The sequence below is a fragment of the Crinia signifera genome, chromosome 2 (genome assembly GCF_055691185.1).
Source record: "Crinia signifera chromosome 2, ASM5569118v1, whole genome shotgun sequence".
NCBI lineage: Eukaryota > Metazoa > Chordata > Amphibia > Anura > Myobatrachidae > Crinia > Crinia signifera.
In genome coordinates, this window is record NC_139218.1 from 213,362,683 (window position 1) to 213,382,139 (window position 19,457).

General features: G+C 42.8%; 1 protein-coding gene across 5 annotated transcripts in view; it reads right to left on the reverse strand.

Annotated features, from left to right (window-relative positions):
• Positions 1 to 19,457, reverse strand: part of COL16A1 (collagen type XVI alpha 1 chain) — a 164,283-nt gene that overhangs the window by 51,322 nt on the left and 93,504 nt on the right. For all 5 annotated transcript variants that reach the window (XM_083173690.1, XM_083173688.1, XM_083173689.1 and 2 more), the window contains exons 24-37: positions 18,185 to 18,220; positions 16,159 to 16,272; positions 12,269 to 12,313; positions 9,795 to 9,830; positions 8,773 to 8,826; positions 8,551 to 8,682; positions 6,671 to 6,706; positions 6,448 to 6,555; positions 3,648 to 3,770; positions 3,518 to 3,571; positions 2,217 to 2,258; positions 2,086 to 2,121; positions 652 to 705; positions 397 to 465 (exon numbers count right to left, since the gene is read on the reverse strand). In XM_083173690.1, the coding sequence (XP_083029816.1) occupies positions 397 to 465; positions 652 to 705; positions 2,086 to 2,121; positions 2,217 to 2,258; positions 3,518 to 3,571; positions 3,648 to 3,770; positions 6,448 to 6,555; positions 6,671 to 6,706; positions 8,551 to 8,682; positions 8,773 to 8,826; positions 9,795 to 9,830; positions 12,269 to 12,313; positions 16,159 to 16,272; positions 18,185 to 18,220 (939 nt within the window). The remainder of the gene's footprint in view (positions 1 to 396; positions 466 to 651; positions 706 to 2,085; positions 2,122 to 2,216; positions 2,259 to 3,517; positions 3,572 to 3,647; positions 3,771 to 6,447; positions 6,556 to 6,670; positions 6,707 to 8,550; positions 8,683 to 8,772; positions 8,827 to 9,794; positions 9,831 to 12,268; positions 12,314 to 16,158; positions 16,273 to 18,184; positions 18,221 to 19,457) is intronic.

Consider the following 19,457-nt stretch of genomic DNA (forward strand, 5'->3'; position numbering starts at 1 on the left):
CCAGTGACGTGGGCGCCGTCCATGTCCAAGCACATCTAAGGTTACCTCAGAGTAAGCTTAGATGTGCACGTGCCTTCGACATCATTCGATGGTCAGCGATCATTGAATGATGTGCGTGTTCCCCCACAGCCTGCAAATCGATGTTTATGATAAACATCGATTCTATCGCCAGCTGCCAGCTGAATGAGAGGCGCTACATTTGTATTCAGAGGAGTATATGCAGAGATCTGTCTGATTTCACAAGGCTTCTTTGCACTATGGATATGGTTAATGTGGATGCACGCTGGGAGTGATGGCAGCTGCTCTAACAAGCGTATGCATAGGTGGAGATCTGTATGTAGTTTGGATTCTGTACAGGGTCTCCGATCTATTTTTAAGAGGATTCACTGTACTCACCGGAGGTCCCATGGAACCCACGCCGGGAAGTCCAGGGCTTCCTGTTGCTCCTTTTTGTCCAATGTCACCCTAGGAATGAATCATTGTCATTAACATTTCACCAAATATCACTGTCAGTTACAGCTGTATTAGGGATGCAGTGAGAGTAATGGTATGGCATTAGGTGCAGCAAGTGGTGTGCACACTCACACAACACTGTACATTCATTACGGACCATGGTACGTGCATTCTGCTTCCACAACACTGTGTGCTCACCTTTTCACCTCCGGGTCCGGTAAACCCAGGGGGCCCCTGAGGTCCTGGTGGTCCCTATTATAATAAATGCAACAATTATGATATCATTTAATGTCATCTATATAATTGTTAATCATTACGTGGATAGATATTTCTTTATGAGACACTAGATTGCCTAGATTGCCAAAACCAACCCCCAAAAGTCAAACATGAAAATCTACAAAACTATACACTAAAAAAGTGACAGAGGTTTTTTACTTCTAAAACACATTCTTTTGCCAACACCCACATTATGGTGCCTAAAAAGAGTAGCAATTATTTTGTAGTTGAGTGGTTATTGGTAAATTACCCACTGCACTTGTGCCAACTCTAACAGCGATGCTGGTCACAGAGCATACTTTCATGCAGAGCGATTGACAGTCAGGCACCATTTATTGGCATTGACAGGCGAGTGGGGGTAACTCTGCAGGTGTGACTATGGCTGCACCTGCAAATTCATATTCAAACAGCATGGTTCCAACGTCTCTATTAATGTTATCATGCTACATGGCCACTTATTTATTCAAGCTCCTGATTATTGAAGGATCTGCAAGAGTGCTGCAAAAGTGTATATAGTTCTTGTGCCTTTGTGATGCTCCAGTAGACGTCTTTGTACCTTTCAGGCCTGCTGTGTTTTTTTTTTTTTTCATATTTCAGCATGGATAATCGCTTCAGAGATGGCTATAGTAAAGGCTCTATGTGACAGGTCCAAAATACAGGATTTTTTAAGAAATCAAGAAACACTTTAGTATCTGCACACATTTCTAATGCAAATCCAACCATGTGGTTCCCTGTGGCTGCAGGAATCACAGGTGTCATTCAGAGATGGAAGCAGTGCACATCATGGCTGTATCTTTGAATTCTCTCTCCCCTCCCCCCTCCCCAAATGGTGACAGTCTGCAACTTAGGGACCACTGCGTGCGATGATGCAGGACTTATTATACACATGCGCAGCAACTGTACTTCACAGTCAAGAATGTACACAAACCATCACAGGTACCCAATCATCAGATATGTACGCAAACCACTGCAGGGCTGTTTGAAAACCATCGAAGGTGCCCCATCATCAGATTTACGCAAACCAGAATTAGGGGAATCACAGCAGCATCTTGCATGTGGTATGTTTTGGCCAATACAAAATAAGTAGGAAGTGGTAGTCAATTTATGGACAATTTTTCAGTCTATTTGCTGTTGAATTGGAATTGAACTGACTTTACTAAAAACTAACTAACATCAGTTTTAAACAAAAAAATGATATTAATAATAAAATCAATTTTAAAATCAGTTGTTTAGTAAGTATGGAATTCAGACCGTGAAACATGCTGTTGATAGTGATCAATTTTAGATAATCTAAAATCGATCTTTAGTACCCCTTAGAGGCTCTATGTGGAAGAGAAGAGATAATACAGTACATACTGTTTTTCCTGTTGGCCCGCGTTCTCCTGTCTCCCCCTAAAAGCAGAGCAATGTATCAATACAGTGTCAAGAATGAATGTATTGCAGTATGCTGTATTATTGCAAACAATAATGACCACCCATTTACTCACCTGTGGGCCTCTCTTTCCTTCTCCTGGATACCCTGGCTCTCCCTGAAGGTCAAAATACATACAACATTACCACAAATTATATATTTATATGTCATTTGGAGCATGGAAAAAAGTAGTTAAAATACTGAAGGGACATGCTGTGTTCATGAAGGAAAGACTTAAATAGAATTGTCTGCACATTTGGAATGAAATAAAAATTGTTTGAATATTGTGCATTGTTTGTCATACATATTACTACCCATTAATGTTTCTTTAGACAAAGAGTGTCCTTATTTTATGAACACATGGTTAAATGAGTATTTTTTAGTGACTGGTGAATAAGCAGCATATGAGCTGATGAGTTCTGGATAGTTCTATATAAGCTCAGTACCACCACACCTTCCCATTTCTTACTGATATTAAACCAAAGACATGCCCCTTGATTGGAGGTTAAAAAGTAATTAATTTACTAATGACAATTACATAAAGCAGCATGGCTGACCAATCATAAGCATAGAAAAAATAAGACACAACAGAAAGACATACTTTTGCCAGTCAAACAGACTGAATAGGTGATAATCACCACCTCACTTTACTAGGCCAGTTCAAGCGTTATCCATGGAAGTGCCTCAATTCTCATCACAAGAGCAGGACCACACAACATACATACACACCACAAGCATCTGTGGGAATTAGAGGGTGGGGATCTCCAGTAAGAAGAGACACAGCCGTCCTTCCTCTTGACAATCAGAATCCTACAGCTCTCTCCTTAGCCTATCCTGGTTGGCTGCCTCAATTGAATGAAACATATTTACATCATTATGATATGAATATTGATATTGAGGTTGCCACTGAACCTACTGACACTTACATAATGTTAATCTGTTCAATATGTCGATATTATGAATGACATCATAATATTGATACTCCTAGTTTAGCCTAACCTTTACTACAACCTAAGACTTACTGCATCCTAATCCTAACCCTAATCCTAACTGCAGACTCATTTCAGCCTTACCCTAATGTCATGTAATCAACATTTGACTTTCAGAACAGACTGACATCCTGAGTTTCTCCTTGCGATTATTTAATTGCTTTGAAGCTATTAATAACTAATTGTTACCACTAGCATTTATATAATAATCAAGCATTGTAAACGTTTTAATCTACCGAAGATAAAGTTATGCTCAGGGTAAGTTTAGGGGCAGGAGAGAATAAAGGGAAGAAAGACCATTCGACCCAGCATTCAAAGTGTGTAATATATGATTAGACAATACAATTAATTTTGCTTGTGTAACAGTCAGTCAGTTTCCTTCACTTACCGCCTCACCCTTAATTCCTGGTAGCCCCTGAACTCCGGGTAGACCAGGTTGGCCCTAAAGACAGAAAGATTGGTTACAGAGAAGGCTCAGGGAGCTAACAGACAATATTATATATTAAATTGCAACTCACTGGTCTTCCTGTCTGACCCACTCCGGGAGGTCCCTGGTCTCCCTTAGCTCCGGGATTTCCGGGTATACCAATAGCACCAGAGAGTTCATCCAGAGATACTGGGCAAGAGGCACAGGCATCTCCCTGTAAACAAAAACATTGATGAGTAGTGGTACAAATCAGACAATATACTGTACATATCTGGCAACGCACATAATTTAAAGTCCTTATAATGTATATGTGGTGTTTACCCATTATTGATGTTACTACTGTCGTAAATTGTTCTACCCACATATGTACAGTATGTTCCTATGGATCAATGAATTGTCAAAGGCTACAGCCAGCACCAAACACTAGTAAAACTCAAATAAAAACCTTAAGGCCCCCATACACTAATCTGTGGTATCACATGCGGCCTTGCATGCAATACCTTCGCAACTGCCTGCTGGGGTGCCAAGTTCCCTGGCGGCTGGACCGCATATGATACATCGTATGCAGACTTTTAGCATATGATATATTGTATGTGACCCCTTAGCATCCGACAAATCTTATGTGCAGGGCCAGCTGTATGAACCTTCAAAAAGTGATAAAATGGGTAGTGATAAATAGCCAGCCAATCAGCTCCTAAATGTCATGTTACAGGCTGGCTTTGTATATCAACCTCCGCTTTATCTTTTTTGAAGCTTGATACATCTGGTTCCCCAGTCTGATATGCACAGGACCTTGCATCGGAATTGAATCGGAGGTTAGGCACATATGATTTGGGCACTTTACACCCAATTTCTCAGCCCGATCTGACGGAATCAGGTGAAAAGAGTCCAAATCATATAAGTGTATGGCCAGCTTTAGTTTAGTTTTTATGTGCCTGACGTGTTTTCACTTGTGTCAAACAATGCTAACACAACACTTATTGGTACCTGGCCAAACAAAAGTCATCTACAAAACTATGCAAATCCTCCACAGGCAGTCATCATGCAATGGGTAAGTCTACACTAATCTTGTTTTATTGGCTTAAACATCCATAGATTGAAGAAAAGAAAAAGCTAATTTACATTTCTAAATATGTATAACCGCTGTTAAAGCTATCAGCTGCTTCTTTGACAGGGCTGATTCAATCCTGCACAAAAGCAAAAATAGCAAAACTGCAACTGGTTCAGCAAATTCAGCATCATCACTGCCCAGTAAACTGTGATCACAACCTGAATTAGCCCCAATAAAAGTAATATTTGCAGCCCTCATGCTTCCGCTACAGCAGGGGAGAGCCAGCGTTTAACAGTCTGCACTGCTAAAGTAGACATAAATAAGCAATACCTTGGTGTTAAATTAGATAGGCATGGTATATTAGACAATGTCTAGGTCGACACTGGAAAAAGGTTGACACAAGCAACATGTCACAGGGCCACCTTAACATTGGCGGGGGCCCTTGGGCAAAAAATTACACCCCACATACACCCCCCTCCCTCCACATGACTACTGTATGTGCAGCGGTTTCTGGGTCGTGGTTATTTGCTGGGCGGAAAGCGCTGCTGATTTTGAAAAGACTGACTGGACGCTGATTGGCTGAGAGAATTATGGCTACAAGCTTCCAGTTGCCGATGCCTGAACCCCGCAGACGGCGGGTAGCCTGTGGCGCTATTTGGCGGGTGGCGGGGCGGGAAGCGCTGCTGAATTTGAAAAGACTGTCCGGACGCTGATTGGCTGAGAGAATTCAGCCAATCAGCGTCTGGACAGTCTTTTCTACTGTCTTCCCCATTGAGGTGGGCCCCATAGAATCCTTGGGCCCCTGGGCAACTGCCCACTAAACCTAATGGGAAAGACGGCACTGACATGTCAATACGAAAATGTTCGACATGTTCGACATTTTTTTTGTGTGTCAATGTCGACACCTGAGCATGTGGACCCGCAATTAGTGTACCACTTCCTCTTGCATGCTTTGAACCTCGCTGCGCTCGACACACTTTAACGTTCCCAATCGGAGCACATGCAAAAGTTAAAAAAATCACAAAAAACTGTACTTTTGCATATATAAAATTGACATTACATGCAATGGTAATGGGTAGTCATATCATGTATTACAAAAAACAATTAAGCAATGAGGTGACATTTATAATATAAAGGGACACGGATACGCTGTGAGGGGCAGTTGTGTGGCATCACCATCGTCTTCATTATAGTGTACAGTTGCAATGCCTTTTGCAGGTTCCTTGCATTTGGGTAACCCAGGATGCATGTTAACTGCCTTCATTGTGATGTGGGCATAAAGGGTTTTTAGAGTTAAAGGTATCACCTTTCATGTGGGACCCATTCACACTGTTTCCTTGCTAAGCAACACTATGGGGGTTATTTAATCCCCCGGAGGGGGAAATAGCAGCGTCTCTGCTGTCGTGATCCCGGCCACAGATCGCCAATCCGTGGCCTTTTTCTTGGCCATGCCCCCTTTGGGACAATTGGCAGATGGGACATTGAATCCCACCTGTCGTTCAGCTGTCGGGCTGACCGCAAACGGGCCAAGATCACAGCTGTCTGCAGGGGTCAACAGCTGTGATCCTAAATTGAATACCCCCTAAAATAGCGCTAAGCTATGTTTGGGTGATTTGTGAAAAGCACCGATGAAGAAAGGATCAAATGAAAACAGTAACATGGCTCTTACAATAGAAAAGTGCTAGACAGGCTGACTGTTCACATACACAATTTTACATTCTGACCATGTTGACAACTTTGTGCACGTCAATCGATTACATCCATGTCGACATTCTGGATGTCTGCATTAATATGAACAAAACATACTGTATGACAATTCCCCTGTACATCATACTCTTACCTTCTCGCCTTTGAAACCAATGGGTCCCAGAAGTCCTTGCTCACCAGGCAAACCTGGAACACCTGCCACCCCAGGGATGCCAGGATCTCCTTGCTTGCCAGACTCACCCTGTATAAGAAGCAAACAGTGCTGGTTACAGCAGTCTCGCACAACAGAAACTCGGCCAGAAGAAAGAACAAAGGTTTCATACAGTGGTATAGAAATCATTTCTGTCACCACTCACCTTCTGACCTTTCATCCCCTGGTCACCTGTCATTCCCTAAGGACATACAAATAAATAATGCTTATCATTAAGAAGATATTTAGTCAATGAAATACTCATTAATATACTACGTTATCAAAAGAAATCAATGCATAAAAATACACATTAAAGCATTTATAGTTGATAATATGGTATGCAGTTAAATTGCTGAAGGTTGCTGACGGAATCCCAGCACCAGAATCCCGGCTGCTATAAGAACACCAGAGCTGGAACTTTGACATGGATGAGTATATCAATGCTGGAATAACGACAGCCAGCATCCTGAAAGTAAGTATGCAGGGGCGGGTAAGGGTCAGGCCGGAAAAGGGGAGGTTAGGTTATATACTAGGGGGAACTTAGAGTTAGGCTGCAGAGGGGAGGTTAGGGTTAGACAGTGGGAATGGAGGGTTAGATATAGGCACTTACAAAGGGGGCTAGGGTTAGGCTGCAGGGTGGGATGGTTAGGTTTTTCTGCAGGGTAGAGGGGTTAGTGTTAGAAACTTTCATAGAGTGTTAGATTCAGGCTGCAAGCAGGGTATTATATAATTCCAATGGTAGGTACTTATCAAATTAACACAATATGAAAGAGATAGTTTCTATGTTTTCATTATACTTCAATAGTAGTAACTCATATATTCTCCCTCATTGCTTCCATCATCTACTATTAATGGTTGCAAATCAGGCCCTATGTGCATACACCTTCTGCATCTTATTCTCCCACCTGACATGCAGCATATCAGATGCTACTGTATGTAATAAATGACAGCTGAAATTAAGTATTGGGGGTACACTAAAAGATGTCCATCCATATTGGAACTATCTACGAGACTTTTTAAATAGATCCCACTATATTCACAAGACACCACGAGACTCCTGTAGGATTGATGAGAAAACTTGCAAGGGCATTTCTGCACCAAACAGGCTCCAAGGTGGGTAAGCAATGGTAGCACTGATAGATGCTATGGAGATTGAAATCAACAAGGAAGCCAATTTAAACCAATGGTGGAACTAGAAGAATAAGGCAGTCAGGAACAACACAAAAGTACACCAGATAAAACCAGTAAGTTGTTTCCATTGAGCCTTTTACATCTAGATTACCAGGAGGCGCAGAGTGAAAAAAAAAAATAACTTTAAAAAAAAACCTATTAAATGGTTAAAAAATGAACAATAAATTAAAAATGAAAAAAATCATTAAGTGCAACAAATAGCCATCACCCACTATCAGGGGATCTAAATGAAGGTGCATGTTCATCTTCTCTGCAAATGATTTTACTAAATAACCCTAACTCAATCCTAACCTCAACCCTCTCTCTCACCATAAACCCTAACCCTAATATCTTAACCCAAACCAGTAAACTAACCCTAATATCCTATTCCTAATACCCTAACACCTATCCCACTAATGCCCTAACTCTTAAACCAACTAACCCTAATACCCTATCTATAATACCCTAGCCCCATCCCCTAAAATACCCTAACCCAAACCCAACCTACTACATCAGGCCTGGCCAACCTGTGGCTCTCCAGATGTTGTGACACCACAAATCTCATCAAGCCCTGCCACAGTTTTCCTAAAAGTTAGTGTTAAAACTGTGGCAAGGCATGCTGGGATTTGCAGTTTCACATCTGGAGAGCCACAGGTTGGCCAGGCCTGTACTACATCATCCCTAATAGCCTATCCCTAATACCCTAGTCCAATCCCCTAAACTACCCTAACCCAAACCACTACATCATCCCTAATACCCTAACCTAGAAGGGCAGACTGGACAGGCCATTTGGTTCTTATCTGCCATATTCTCTATTTCTTTGTTTGTCATTGCCTTTAGTGTTGTAATTGAATCACTAGTGTACATGGCACTTACGTTTTTTCCTGGCTTTCCAATTCCAGGCTCCCCTGGTTCACCTTTGGCTCCTGGCTCCCCTGGAACAGCAAGGACTGTCTGAGGCTTAGGTAGTTCAGCTGGGAGAGATGGACAAAGAGTGCAAGGTTCCCCCTACAATTGTATGAGAGGCAGTGTCATACTTTATCAGTTCTTCCACCTGAACAAAATATTGTAGCTATAGGAAAATCAATGATTTCTGACCTTTTCTCCTTTCGATCCAACAGATCCTTTGCTCCCCAGTTCTCCTGGTAAGCCCTGAGGAATAGTCATATTGCTGAGGGTGTTGCTTAATCAAAAGTGCGAAACATATTTTCCTACTCTTGCAGGAGACACCTGATTTTCTGGGTATTTCCCTGCACCCCTGGAAAACTGGTAACATCCCAAATTCTGCCCACTTCCTAGAAAAGTGGTCTGAATGTGGAAATAAATACAGTAAATCTGCTGCCCCCGCTGAGGGGTGAGACCCAAGTACATGATTCTGTGCTAATCATGTCATTTTAGCCCTGCCCTCTATGCAAGTAGGATTTTTCCCCATCAGGGTGCGGCCTAATGACAATTAGCCAGACACTGGCCACCCCCATCTGCTTTTTTGGTAGATGCCCACAGAGAAAATATTAACTGTGGGTAAGTACATTGTAAAACCATTCCCACTGTGTTTGTATCTATCCCACTGACAACGTGGTGCTGATGCAGAATATGCTAAGTTGTGTAGTGTTATCTTTTGTGTAAAATATGCACTGTATATGCCTAAAAAAGTGAAAGCATCCATTTAAAACCTTACGAACAAAGGGGCGGAACAGGATGGAGAAGAGCTTTCTCATTTAGAAAATGTCCTGCAAGGGAATATTCATTCAAATTTGGCTTATGCCGGCCAACAATTATAGGACAGTTTCAAGTACACGTGGTAAAAATGATTTGTCATAAACTATGCACATTCTGCTGAAGTAGATGTATACGACTCTGCAGATGGCAGAGAAAATGCTATACCTGTATTTCTGAGTACTTATTATTGGAGTCATTTATGCCCTTACTAAAGCAGTATCAGACCCAGTGCCTTCAATTTAGACACCCTTATAACTAGAATGCCAGTTATGCATTTTTAAATACTGTATTCAGGTGTAATAAAAGGCAGGACACTACAACATCCCTCTCGGTTTCCCACAATTGGCAATGATGCCACTGAATGGCAAAGTATTAACAATGGAATGCAATATTGTACTTACTGGTACCCCAGCTGGTCCTCGTTCACCATAGTCTCCCTATAAAGAACATCATATAAATGTCTGACATATGTACTGTACATCTCAATATGTGAGACATGATAGCATAGCACATAAACTACTGGTGTAAAGAAAAAAAGTCACATTCACTAATTTAGTGCAGGTTATTTCTATTCACAAACAAACAGTGCCAGTCTGAAATGTTATTAACAGTGAAAATAGTTAAGGTGACTGATTGTCTGGTCAGTCATTTCCTCGCTGGGGCAATGTTGCGTTAAATACTTAACTAACAGGTTCCATTTACTGCCGAACATTTAAAACATGCCCATAGTGATCATGCACTGGCATCATACATAGGGGGTATCCTATAAGCTGTGTTAATCTTTCACATAGAAAAATGGACTTTTATATGAAACATGTAAGGCTACATGTTTAGTTTCACGGTGCCAGTAAATCGCATGCGATTTGCATGCAATATCGCATGCGATGCGATTTATTACCTGTTCATACCTCCACTATCCACTACGGCATGGAGTTGATTTTATATAGTGTGGCGAGCGCAAGAGCCACCGTGCCCGAAGCATGGCGAGCGTAGCGAGCTCCGCGAGGGGGCATGGATTACTGGACATGTATTCACTGAGCCCGAAGCGTGGCGAGCGCAGTGAGCCCCGCGAGGGGCAGTGGAATACATGTCTAGTAATCCGTGTCCCCTAGCATGCGATTTACTGGCGCCGTGAAACTACAAAAGTACCCACATAAGATCTGTGAAAACCTGTGGACCTAAGGGTTTTTTTGTGGCAGTGCTTGAACAAAAAAAATACATCCTTATCAGGAAATTGATTTTCCAAAAAGTGCCTGCTAATAAAAAACTCCTCTGTAATTTACCACGGCTTATTGGATACCACTCATATGGGGGCCATGCATAGATTTTCTCACTAATAGCTATCATGTGCATGTATCTGTCAGATATTGATCACTTACATGTCTCTGTCATATAATGATCATGTATCGGCCAGTACATGTACAGTATGTGTCATGTACAGATATCCTTATCTACTAATCTTTAATAGATCTCTCAACTAATGATCATTCACAGGTATCTCCCAACTAGTTATCATATACGGGTACTGTATCTCCCAAGTAGACATCACTCAGATTTATCTCTCATCTAGCAGATGCATACAGATATTTCTCATCTGTTGGCCCTATGCAGGTATCTCCAACCACATACATATACCAGTTAAGGTCCTCATACACTAGTGTAATCTGGTCCGATTTCACCCGACTCCAATGGATCGGGCCGAGAAATAAGGTGAAATTGGACCGTCACTTCTGCCGCCGGGGGGGTCTGTCTGTCCAGTTGCCTAGAAAACAGAGGATGCTGGGTGGCGCGGCTTTGAGACCTGGCTATTACTAAGCAGCCAGGATGCCGCTGTGTGTGCCCAGTGGCAGGTGAATTAATTAGGACATAGGAGGCTGGTCTGCTGGGCGGCTTCTTCCCACTGGCCAGGGGCTTCCTTTTAATGAAGCCAGGCCTGGCAGCAGACGCCGGTGATATTGGCTGTTCCTAGCTACTGGGTTGTTCCTCCTGGAGCTACTGCCTGCTGGTTATTTGCCTTTCCACTCCATCCTGTGGTTTCACCACCTCTGCCACCTGCTGGCAACTTCATCCACTGACTTGTTCTTCAGTCTGTGAGTTACCCATGTTCTGTGGGTTGTTGCCGTCTCTTTTGTGTGGTGTTATTTGGGTGTATTGTGTGGTGTATCATTATTATTGTATTTTGGCGTGGTATATCTATCTTGTGTATTGCGGGGGTTACATCCTCTGATATTGAGCAGCGATTAATCTTGTGTTGGCAACGAGGTTGCAGGTTTAACAAGTTATTGCGACGAGGTTGCAGTATTTTCAGTTGTTTGCGACGAGGTCGCTGCATTGTCTCTTGTTTGCGAGGAGGTCGCTTGTTAGTTAGCTTCCGCCCTTTTTGTGAGTAGCATTTAGTTAGTTCTCCTCTTGACAACCTCCAGGGAATTCCAGATCCTTGTACCACATAAGACCTGGTGGCACCGGAGTTGGAGCGGACCTAATTTTCCCCTTCAGATGTGGCTATTATAGGTGAAGCCTAGCACTGCAGGATCTGGTTGCCCCTGGGGAGATGCAATAGAGGTACAGTAGAGTAGGGTTTCGCTGTGGCTGTTCTAAACAGCGGTCATGGCTGCAGGGTTCACACCCTGGATCATAACAATAACCTTCATCATGTTGGAGGAGCTGGAGCACCCATTCAAAAAATATGCAAACACTAAGAGAACATAAAACCTCCACACAGATATAGCCTGGACTGCAATCATATCGATGACCCCAACTTTTGTAAAAAGATAATATGATACAGAAATTGTATTATATGAGATACAGAATTTGCACTTCAAAACTACAGGAGTAAGGATATGTCTAAATTAATTATACTGCACATGTATGTCACCTTTTCTCCTTTGGGCCCTGCAAGTCCAGCAACACCAGGTTTTCCCTGTTTAAAAAAAAATAACATATTAATTAATAGTCAGAATTTGTGCATTTTATAAACTGTGAATAATATTAGTTAAAAGATTGTTCACATTTGACTCAAAGTATGTTTCTTATAAACTTAAAAAGGGTTGGCCAGAATCCTGACACATCCTGACAAGTATTTTTACCCTATTTTTAATCTGAACTCTAACAGGTGCCCGTACACTTATCTGATCTGGGCCATTTTCCCTGAATCCCAACATATCGGGACGAGAAATCATCCCACATCGGATGTTTTTGACATCCCCTCAAACCCGATGCGCTGTCCCATACACATCGGATCAGAGTTGGACGGGCTGCTCCAAATCTATCGAATCGGACCCATCAGTGGCACATCGTGGGTACTTTTTTAGCATCCTCAATGTGTTGGGTCATATCCGTTGGTGTGTCAGATCCGTAGGTGAGTGCGTATCGTTTGTACACATGTAACAATATGTACCTAGTCATAGATGGCATAGGCATAATTTGACTGCATGTGCAGACGAGAAAGGGGGACGATAATAACCCGCAGGAGCATGCATAGTTATTGTTCGTACACACTGAACAATATGCACTATAATATCGATAATGATATCGTTATCCTGCATATTGTCTGCCTTTTTCACATAGGCCTTTATTCAGATCTGAGCGCAATACAAATTTGTTTGGAAAATGGGCAAAACCATATACACTGCAGGTGGGGCAGATGTATAGAGAGAGTTAGATTTGTGTGAGTTATTTTGTTTCTGTGCAGGGTAAATACTGGCTGCATTATTTTTACACTGCAATTTAGATTTCAGTTTCAACACACTCCACCCAAATGTAACTCTCTCTCTGCACATGTTACATCTGTCCCACCTGCAGTGCACATGGTTATGGACATTTTCCAAACAAATTTGTACTGGGCTCAGATCTGAATAAGGGCCATAGTGTGTACGGGGTTTAAGTTTTCATTTGGAAAATTAGGGCAATTCAAAGGTGGAGAATATTGAACCACAGTGATCAGGGAGAAATTACCGCAGGAGAAAAATGGTGGTAGCCTCAGGCTTTAATGCTAGAGGCTATTCAAGTAGATTACCTTTTTCTTACACTGTAAATTACCCTAATGATATGCGTTAACCCATAGAATCTGGGATAAGTTCCTAGACATTTGGTCACATGTTCACTGCACGCACAAATAGGCCCTTTAACTGCTCAGACTCAATAAGAAATCCTGGTAATCCATACCTGCCGACTTTTGAGCTGCCCTCCTGGGAGAGGGCAGCCATCTCTGTTAGGCAGGGGGCGGGGCCATATCCCGGAGTGAAAAAGAGGAGGTTCGGGGGCGTGACCACACAGATGCTGCCCTGTTGGGGGGCTTGCCTACAGCGTTGTGTCATTTTAGCCCAGCCCCCCGCCGTGCAATGTCAGTATTTCAGGCATTGCACGGCAGGGGGCGGGGCTAAAATGCAGCGATCGTGGCATTTTACCCGTGGACCCCCCCTTCGCCGGACACATCGTGGGAGCTGGGGGGGGGGATATGTGGGAGGATTGCCACCAATTTCCGGGACCCTCCCGGCCATTCCGGAAGGGTAGGCGACCCTGTGGTAAACTGATGTCTGCTGTTCACTGCTGGACCTATATGAATAGCCCCTCTTTAACTTTCTCCACTAAAGCATCATTTCAAATACAGATATAGTAAATGTTGCAGTAAATGTATGGCTTTGATAAGGAATTTGAAAATTGGATAGATGGGCCATTAGTTGTACACTGAGACAGAGAGTGAGGCAACATCAGAATTAATTTGTTTACTATTTTGTCATGCACATAAAGATGTGAAGTGCATTTTAATACTAGTATTAGTAATACTAGCATCAGCTAGGAACACATGCTGCATCAGAGGAGGATCACCCTCACAACCATCACTTGTGATTCCCAATGGTTACAAGCACACATAGAATGGCCGTAGGATACAGACACAACAGTCCAGGAAGTGTGGGTCTGACGACACAGACCATGGACTTATCACTCCTTAAAAATCTGTGCAACATCCCAGTTTTGAAGAACAGTGTCAGATGCCGCCCCCAAATGCCACAGCATGCTAATTATGCTGCAGGTGATTGGGCTACAGGACCCGTTCTGCACATATGCAGAATGGATACTGAGTCTGTGCAGACACCCAAACAAATAAGACATATTGTAGGTAAACATATGGAAAATAATAGCCGGTCCAAGTTGTATAGCATGCCTACTGACAGCTAATATGTTTTACATAAAAAACACATATTAAATCAATATACAGTACATTTCACAATTAGCCATTTCGTCCCTGGCTGAATTGTTTATGGTTTCTACCATAGGACGTGACAGGAGTAATAATGGTGTTACACAGGCGCTTTTCATCTCATGTTTAAAGAGCAGCATTTACAGGTTCCAAATGGAAATCAATAATTTACTTAAGTAAAATGGAGAATATGTGACACAGGCACTTTAGTCACTAAGGTGGTTTTATAATCCTGGCAGCTCTTCAGCTGAAGGGAAATATATTCCTACAGACCCTCTGCATGTATATAAAGAGTGAGATTTTATAGATGCAATAAAAAGGCTATAAACATTAGACATGCATAAAAAGTTCCCTCGTGGCACCTTACTTAAGCTTAGGTTTATATATTGGATACAATTGTGTCTACAAATGCAATACAAATATATTGGCATGGAAAACAGTAATACTCACTTTTGCCTATACTAGAGGCCTTACGCAGTGCACCCAAACTGGTTGCCTTGGAAGGTTCCCCCATGAGCAGGATGTGCTTCACGTGGATGTTTCCATACACTATATATCATACAACAAGCATCCCCTCTCCCATATATGCATTGTGTCCTTATATGGATCACTTCCCACAGTGTAACCTTCGTAGTGCACCCAACATGGCTGCCTCATCTGGTACACTTGTGGATGGGATGAGAACTACAAGGACCTGACTGTCTTAATGGTACCTTAAACTACACAGCAATCACTTCATTTTGTGTCATTTCTTCTAGAGGTAACCTACTCCACCCTGGGTAATCCTACGCAGTGCGCCTAAGATGGCTGCCTCACCTGGTACATTGTACACCAGTGGAAGCTATTAACCAAAAAGCCTGCACCAAAACTGCATTGTACCTACTGTGCTCTCAATGCTTTCTTTTATGTCTGTGTGACTTATCTATTGTTGTACTACCCAAATCCTATGTATTATGTGCGTTGTTTTGATGTCTGTGAAGCGCCTTGAGTCCTGTTGGAGAAAGTGCACTATATAAATGAAACTTACTTTTTGCCTTCACAACTATTATTAGAAATATAATCGGTTACAATTGGCCCTCAGAACTTAACATTTTTAGTATCCTATATAATAAAAGGCTGCTCTTTACGTCAATTGGGGGAATCCAAGTGTTTTCTTTGCACAGCTAACCACTAGATGGGGCCCGACAGAGCCATTCAATTGTTGCTCCATTCGGTCATGCACAGCCTCTGACACTGACATTACTGTTATGTTGTTACATAGTTACATAGTAGGTGAGCCTGAATAAAGACTTGCGTCCATCTAGTTCAACCTATGTTTACAGTAGCTAATCCTTTGTTGTATAGTATGTTCTGATACGACAGATTGTTTTGTCTAGTAGTTTATGCAACTAGTTTTCATAATGCTCCCTAATGAAGGTGAAAGTGGCATTTTCCTGTTCGGAGCAATCTTCCAACAGAGGATATTGTGTTCAAAATATCAGCTAGATAGATGGATGGCACGGAATGCAGTTGCTGAGAAGAAAGGAGAATATAGAATCAGCTAAATGGCTCACTACTTAACTAACCGTGAGGCCAACTAGACCAATTCCAGGGTCTCCGCGTTCACCCTTAGGACCACTTGGAAGAAGCTGTAAATTGGCTGCACCAGGAGATGTTAGGCAGGATGTGCAGGACTCTCCCTAGAAGAGAAATAAAGGGTGTACAGTAAGAAGCTTATGATTCCCTCTTAATGCAGATCAGAGGGTGAGAGGAAAAATGAAGCTTACATGCATCATGTGACCTCAGCTGCTGCCCCAAACAGGCATGGACTCGCCTGTGTTCTGATGCGCTCACTAAGCGTTTCTATGGGCACACCAATGAAACCCTTGGTGGACCCCAGCGACCTCTCACTGCCCACCACTTGGCTGCCCATCAATAAGCGGCCAGTTCGACATGCACTAGGTTCACATGGTGAAATGCTCGACTCAAGCAATATGTTGACATGGAAAAGGTAGATGTTAAAAAGGTCAACATGCCCAGCGTGTTTGGACAGCGATGATCACTGTTATCGCTGAGGGGGAAAGACACTCAGTGCATACACACTGAGCAGCTTTCCCACTGCCCGGCATTGTCAGCGGGGGAGAGCGGACAGCTTTGCATAGCGGAGCGTTATGCAAAGCCATCCACAAAGCTGCTCATCTGCTGGTAATACCAGCAGATGAACGGCTTTCCCGGCGATGATGCGGGAGGGCGCATCACTGCCGACCGCTCTTCGCCGGCCGTACACTGGGCTGATTTCATGCTAAAAGCCACTCAAATGAGAAAACTGAGCAGCTTTCATGTGAAAGTGGCCAAGAGTGCTCGGCATACTACTATAACCTTACTCTATGCCCACTTGAATAGTAAAGTATGAAAAATCACCTTTTAAAAAAAAAGTGAAAAACTCATGTCCACCTTTTTCACGTCAACCCTTTTCATGTTGACCTAATGCATGTCAACGTTTTCATGTGTTGACCTTTGTATAATAAGTGACCAATTTCAAAGCGCTAGACCCGGGCCGGCCCAGGATCCATATCCCAGGTCTGACCAGGTTTGCAATGCTGCACATTCCCCCACAATGACGTGGCTCGTGTTTGCGGCATTCCCATGAAGCTGCACCACCTTTTGCCAAGATCATGTCCCCTTTTTGAGCATGACAGGACTTGTGCACCCACCATGCTGAGAGGTATGATGTTGCAATGCAAGTGGTGCAAATACATACATTCTTTAAAATGCAGGATAGATACTGTCTGCTTTTGCATGTAGCCCTCAAATACTGAGCATTTTTTATTTTCACACAGTCTGGACATACCTCTTACAAATCTAAATAACTGCACATTTTCCATCTACCCATCCAGCAGTGCAACATGGTTTTCAAAGCTCTTTGTTGCTTTACTAACCTCTGGCCGTGGCCTTAGCCATGGAATGGAATTACTGACCACAAATGAATGGTCTATAACCAGAAATGTCATGCTTTTTGACCAAGCATTTCATTTTGTCTATTATACCATATCATTTCAGCTGGATTATTCATGTTCTTAAACATCAGCCTGGGCACAAGATTTAGCAAATTATATAGTAAATCCAATCTTGAATTTATAAGCTCAAATAGAGTCTTTTTTTGTGTGTGCAATTTATGTATTTCTAACCTGCTTGATATTATAGGGTATTTTCAATGTCCTTAAGGCGAGCTAGGACTACGAGCAGTGCAGATAGTTTGCTATCGTAGCTCGCCATCAGTATTCAACTGGCCCCCCTTCACTCGCCGTTTCCATCTTGCTGGTTCTTTTTAGCGAGGTGGAAATGGCAAGTGCGGCCATCAACGTGGCGGGGCTCTTCATGTGCTGCATTTGCGGCGAAACTCGCTGTTTAAGGGAGTCCTCGCCGTCCTCTGAAAGCAAGGATTTTCCCAGAACATTGAATACGATGAGAGGCCAGCAAAGGGGTTGGGCGGGAGGTTGGCATTTCCCCGCAAAAATATCCATCCTTGCCGTACAAACCCCCCTCACCACCGCTCGCTGACGACATTGAAAATACCCCTATATAGCCCCATGTAATAATGCCCTTTCTTACCTTTTCTCCTTTCAAGCCATTAAAGCCAGGTGATCCCTGCATCCAAAGGATAATAAAAAAAGATAGGGAACATTATTTAATGCTAGTGCAGTGTAATAAAGAGAACGTCTGTAAGTAAATTACAATGACAAACATCGTAATATCTTGAATTTATTGCCTTTTGCATGTCATCCTGAAGCTTCAACTAAACCATTACGTATAGCCTGAGGGCCGTGCGAAGAGGTGGAAATCCACTCACCATCAAATGGATTTTCCCCATGTGTCAATACTCTGGGCTTCGAAGGCCATGGGGGGAGATCAGGCCCTCGCAACGGCCGGGCATGTCTGCATTTTTATGCCGCACTCTCAGAAAGCGCTGGGATGCGGCCCAGAAATGACGGCTGGCTGTCAATCAGCCAGTGTATGGCCTACAATCACAGACCGTCGCTGGCTGTGGCCACACAGAGGGCTCATGCATGCACACTGCGGACCATGCTCATGCACGGTCCTCCGATAATCACCAAGGCTGCAAATTCCCAGCCCTGTGACCAGGGCTGAATCGGGCACTAAATCCCTTGATTATTTCATTGCAGCTTTGAAGCCTAGCACAAGCCAGCTATATTTTGGGCCTCAGCAGCTTCTGCTTGTGATGTCAAGCAGCCACCGCACCCCTCCCCCAAAGTGGCCCAGACACACCTGTGTTTTCTGGGCCACTCGCAGATAACATTAATGCCTGCCCCCCATCCATCCATCCATCCATCACATTCCCATTGCGGTCCGTCTGGCACGTGTGTGCGCATGTGCAGGTCTCTGAAAATTGCAATTTGCAATTCTCCGAGATTTGCTAATGGATTTGAATTAGGCCCTGTGCCCAGCACACAGATATGTGCTGTTCCTTACCCAAGAGACACACACATAAAACTCCTAGAAAAAACCTAGATTATAATCAGCTCCTACAAATCTATTTAAAAGAAGTTACTTGAGAACATGAACAAATTAATAACTTATGCAACAGTTAAAAATCTATATACGATTAGATAATTACAATATGCTATACTAATACCCATTCTAAATAATGTTCTTTGTTATCCATTGTGCTACAGTTACAATCAGGTGATTTTAAATGTACTTTCTATATTAGCAGTTTCCTTAATGATGTTTGTATCCAGTCAATGGGACGGCCAATGTATCAATACATCAGCCACCCCATATATATCAGTCACCCCAATGATATATCGTTCAGAGACACATTCCAATTCAAGCCATTGTTTACTGGGCCATCCCATCAAGTGAG